The sequence below is a fragment of the Temnothorax curvispinosus genome, unplaced genomic scaffold (genome assembly GCF_003070985.1).
Source record: "Temnothorax curvispinosus isolate PA1 unplaced genomic scaffold, ASM307098v1 QBEX01011551.1, whole genome shotgun sequence".
NCBI lineage: Eukaryota > Metazoa > Arthropoda > Insecta > Hymenoptera > Formicidae > Temnothorax > Temnothorax curvispinosus.
Window position 1 is genome coordinate 20,040 of NW_020221331.1, and position 4,712 is coordinate 24,751.

Consider the following 4,712-nt stretch of genomic DNA (forward strand, 5'->3'; position numbering starts at 1 on the left):
AATATATTTAAATTTTTCACTTTTGTCAATTTTTGTAAAATATTGATTTTAGTATCGCTCTATGAGCGATCTCATCAGATAATCGTTTTTGCTCATAGATTTTGAATAAAGTTTTTTGAAAAAAGTCTATAATAAATCTTTGATATTGATTGAAACTCAAGAATCTTTGTATATACGCGTCTCATTATTCAGATCTAATTCCGCCGATACTCCCGATAGTAATCGAGACAGGAAAATAATGTAGGTTTGCTCAAACAAGCACTCAATGATTGAAATACAAATGCAATAATTTCCTAATAAGTGAAGAGATATTCCAACGTGAAGGAGTAACCTTCGGTTTATTAATATTTGCGCGTGACAAAAGGGCAAACACGAACGTCGCGTATATAGAATGGCGTAGATCATGCGCGTTTTTATGCCGTCTATATGGTCCGCGAAGCCAACGCTTCAAGTTCAAGCTTAAAGGAAGAGTCGATGATGCGTTTAATGCGACATATGTAACACATATGTTGTGTCCATCGGGTAACCATAGCAATTCTGAAAGCCTCGACATTCCACCGCTCGGCCATTTCCACCCCCGCGATGGGTGAAATCTTCGCCCCCCCCCTCCCCCGAAGGCGAAGGTAATGCACATGTACACCTTCGTAGAATGTGTGCGATCACGTAGATAAGGGACATACGTGCGATATGTACGCGATATATAAGTATCCTGTTGTCCTCTGTGGTCAGTACATCTCACACCACCGTCGCGAATCGAGGACGATTCGATCGAGGACGATTTGTTCACGCTAATTCGTGTTCTCCAACAGTTAAAAAAGACCAAAAGATATAACGAACGCGCGCGTACTTCAGTATTCAAATCCGAAATCTATTTTAATTCCGAAATCGTCGAGTTAGCTGCTCGTCACAACCAGAGATTTAAAGAGAGATATAAAGGAGAAAAAGTAAATAAAATTTTAATAGTAATTTTGAAAAGTATTGTTAAAACTCGAGGATATTGAAAAATGACAAGTTGAAGGAATAACGAAGGCAAATAGTGAATAACAATGTGTAAAAACGATTAATCTAAATGTGTCGAATCCGTAAAGTAGCAAATGCACTCGATACCAACGATCATGTTCCGCATAAAAACATCTTCGAGGTGATTAAATGAACGAGGCTTCTTTCAAGTGTCTTCTCTCTCGTACCTCTATAAGGGCATTTCGAGTACAAAACCAAAACGTTGACCGCACCACCGCGTTTCTTCGAGCGAGGTTGATTCGTGCTCCATTGATAATTGAACGACTGTTCAACCGATGCGAGGTCACCGCCGCGACCAAGCTATCGACACTGATCAATGCTCGTTTTCTTAACTGCGCGATTAACTATCAGACGTGATCAAGGAAGCTCGCCGGAAGTGTCTGCGGTAGCGTTTCGACGGATATCTAAACGGCGCTACGGGCGTTACGGAAATATCAAATTCCGTCCCGAAATGATTCTTGTGGGAAATTAAGAGCGCTTCTCGATTCGTCGCGCGTCACGCGCTGATCGGTAAATGATCGTTTTGGAACAATCACCGTGAAAAATCGTTGTTTTCGACAAGAGAAAAAATGTTATCGGACCAATCGACCACTGCTCCGAACACTGTCCATCGGAAGTCTTCCGGTCTTCGCGAACGTACTTAATTAAAAGAAACACGAAGAGATCGACATGGATGATAAGAAGCTGCAAGTAGACGATGACAGCCAGGTATACTTAGCACCGTTCCAAAAATCGGTTTTGCATCCCGCGCATGTGAGAATATTTCTCATAGTGAGTTATCGCTTAGTAATATACATATATATAAATATGCCAAGTACTACATCCCCGAAGTGTGTAGCACGAGCACATATATGTATATAGAGAATTAAAATGAAAAATGAATGATATCGCGAAACATTTACGTGTTTACGAGTTTACGTTCGCGCTTCGAGAATATCTAATTGTAAGTGATCGTCATCTAAACGGAAAGGATGCACGTATCTTAATAATACATCTAAACATTCTAAACAACTCGGATCGATATCTGCATCTGTCATCTCATCAAGGGGCAAGGCCTAAAGTACTCATTATCTCGAATCTATCTCGTCGAGTCTAATTACTGGTGTAATTACCGTAATACGCTGTTCCTTTTTCGCTGGTTTAGTACACTTTTTCGTTAGCGAGAACTCATGTTGATTTTTTATGTTTAAAGGTGATTAAGATATCGATCCTCTGCTCCATTTTATTCTTCGCAAACTAATTTCTGTCTTTTGCTCGCACCGTGTGCGTCACCACACACCGATTCCATTATCAGATTAAAGCACCGATAATATGACTTTTTGCGACATTTTTTATGACCGAAACGAGCAGGATATGAATAGGACACACGAGCTAGTGGAGGTAATGATGATCCATTGGAAAAGCTCTGTAAGCTTTGTCTGAATAATTTTAGCCAAACCACCACGTTCGAAGGCCTAGCAGTTGGGGCACTTTTCTTCATCCCGACGATAATAGCCCAGTCGAGCATCAATTCAACGACGAGAAATCGAGCGGCTCTGGAAACAGCTCTCGCGCGTCCTCGGCCAAATCGGCCAGGACCTACAATGGGTCTCGCAATGCGCCGAAATCTGCGGAATTGATCTCGTCCGTCTACTCCAATAGAGACATCATTTGTGAGCCCGACAAAAACGGCTCGCTGCCCGGTGAAACGCCGGCGAGTGTCAAGAGAAAATTGTCGAGAGCCAGCGCGGTGTATCCATCTGGAACGAATTTAATCGCGCAGGATGCCTTCGGTAAGAATTAATTTAGTGTTTAATCGAACCACGCGCTATAAGCAACGGCGGGATTTAATTTCAAGGCCGATGCACGGCTGACGCGGTACGTTCGATATCGAACGATCTCGATGTCAACGGTTTCCAGTTTCTCCGAGCTTTAACCACGTGAGGCATGAGATTCCACGTTTGCTCGACAATATGGGAAAGTTAATTTTACCTACAATCGCGTTATATAACGTTTTAATAATACGGAATTTGTTAGACACATAAGCTGGGTGCTCGATACGACATACGACCTACGCGACATATATGTATAGATGTATAGAAAGAATAAAACGAGTCTCTCGTGGAAACCCGCGGTTGTCTATAACAGCAATAAAGCTATGTCAGTAAACCTCGATCAATATGCGTATGAATGTCAACGTGTCACGAATATCGGATATTAATAATGCAACGTTTGACTTGGCTTTATCACCGTACGAATGCGCGCTCTAACTTCCTGGTTACTAACTTTTTGCTCTTTTTCGTAATACCGTCCTACTTTTGCGAAACTATGCCGCGAAATTATAGATATTATTGTAAGGATGCTTTCAAGGTGAAGCAAATCGCGCGCAATGGGGCTTAAAGAACATTTACAATATGTATGTATACGCTGTTATTAATTTTCGCTATAATTTGCCAGTAGTAAACGCCGCGGCATTTCCAACGATATTATTAGACAAATGTTAACGCGGTTACGTCAACGCAAAATGAGCCGCAAACGCGTACTAAAGATATAATAATTCTGTTGAAACTGAGCAAGGTCCCAAACTCACGGCACCCACCTCTCCGGAAATTAACCCTTCGCTACCGGAAACGCCAGTTTCGCTGGATTTCGCCGAAACCACCGGGGATTCGTTGCCGCCGAAAGAAACGGGAATCGATCCCGAACTACTTTATTTTCGGTGAGTAATTGTCTACCACGGCGATATGTCACGAGTTATTTTGGTTCACCCTCGTTTGCGCTTTAGACAATTAAGTGACGAAACATATACATATATATATATATAGACGGACATAGGCACTCCGTTTCTCGTTTCTATTATTACAAGCTTAATACAATTATCTAGAATGTTAGCGATTGTCTTATCATTTTTTTATCGTTACTTGATGCACAAGGGGAAAGACCAACTCGGGGATAGAAAATGCGAAGGGCGTTTATTTCGGAGGTGCCTTATTTTTAGAAACTACTCAATATAAAACATGCATATGCGAGACGAAGCATTGTTATCAAAATTGGTTCACCTTTTTTAATGTTTCGCGATTAATTATTTATTAATCGACTCGATTTAATTTTAGCGACGGCCAACGAAGAATCGATATAGTGTTAGTCTACCAGGAAGAGAACGAAGGAGTAATGACTGAATTAGAAGCTCGTCGGCGAGAACAGAGACGAGTATTTCAACAGAATCTTTTGAAAGAAGGTCTGCAACTAGAGCTCGAGCCAAAAGAGAGCTCGTTTGACGGAAAAACGTATTTCTTAAAATTACATATACCTTGGAAAATCAAAGTGCAATACGCCGAAATAATGAGTCTAAAACTACCCACAAAGAGATTCAGAACGATCCCTATGAAAACTTGGGTACGTCTTTTACGAAAACCAGACATACATTAGGCATGTTCTATAGGTGTCGTATTCTATACCACGTAAATAATATCCGAATTAAAAAAAAAAACAGGATACAGACGGTACCAAAGAAGTATCGAAATTCTGGGCGCGATGGGCGCGGTGGTCCAAATGGATACATAAAATTCATACTTGGGATACGTCGAAATATCCTGAGGAACCACATTTTTATGACTACATAGATTCCGGCGATCGTGAGGAAAGGTATTTAAATAATGCGAAATTATTATCGTATATATATATATATATATATATATATATATATATATATA

General features: G+C 40.7%; 1 protein-coding gene across 3 annotated transcripts in view; it reads left to right on the forward strand.

The window, feature by feature from the left end:
- The first annotated feature begins 852 nt into the window (after nt 1-852).
- The window catches only part of LOC112461657 (anoctamin-4), a 7,087-nt gene continuing 3,227 nt past the window's right edge, over nt 853-4,712 (forward strand). The window contains exons 1-5 of one of the 3 annotated variants that reach the window (XM_025026982.1): nt 853-1,791; nt 2,453-2,792; nt 3,577-3,718; nt 4,113-4,395; nt 4,493-4,644. In XM_025026982.1, coding sequence (XP_024882750.1) covers nt 1,690-1,791; nt 2,453-2,792; nt 3,577-3,718; nt 4,113-4,395; nt 4,493-4,644 — 1,019 coding nt within the window. In that variant the 5' untranslated portion in view covers nt 853-1,689. Of the gene's footprint in view, nt 1,792-2,452; nt 2,793-3,572; nt 3,719-4,112; nt 4,396-4,492; nt 4,645-4,712 lie in introns of those variants that run through there. The other 2 variants (XM_025026983.1, XM_025026984.1) reach the window with 2 other exon arrangements.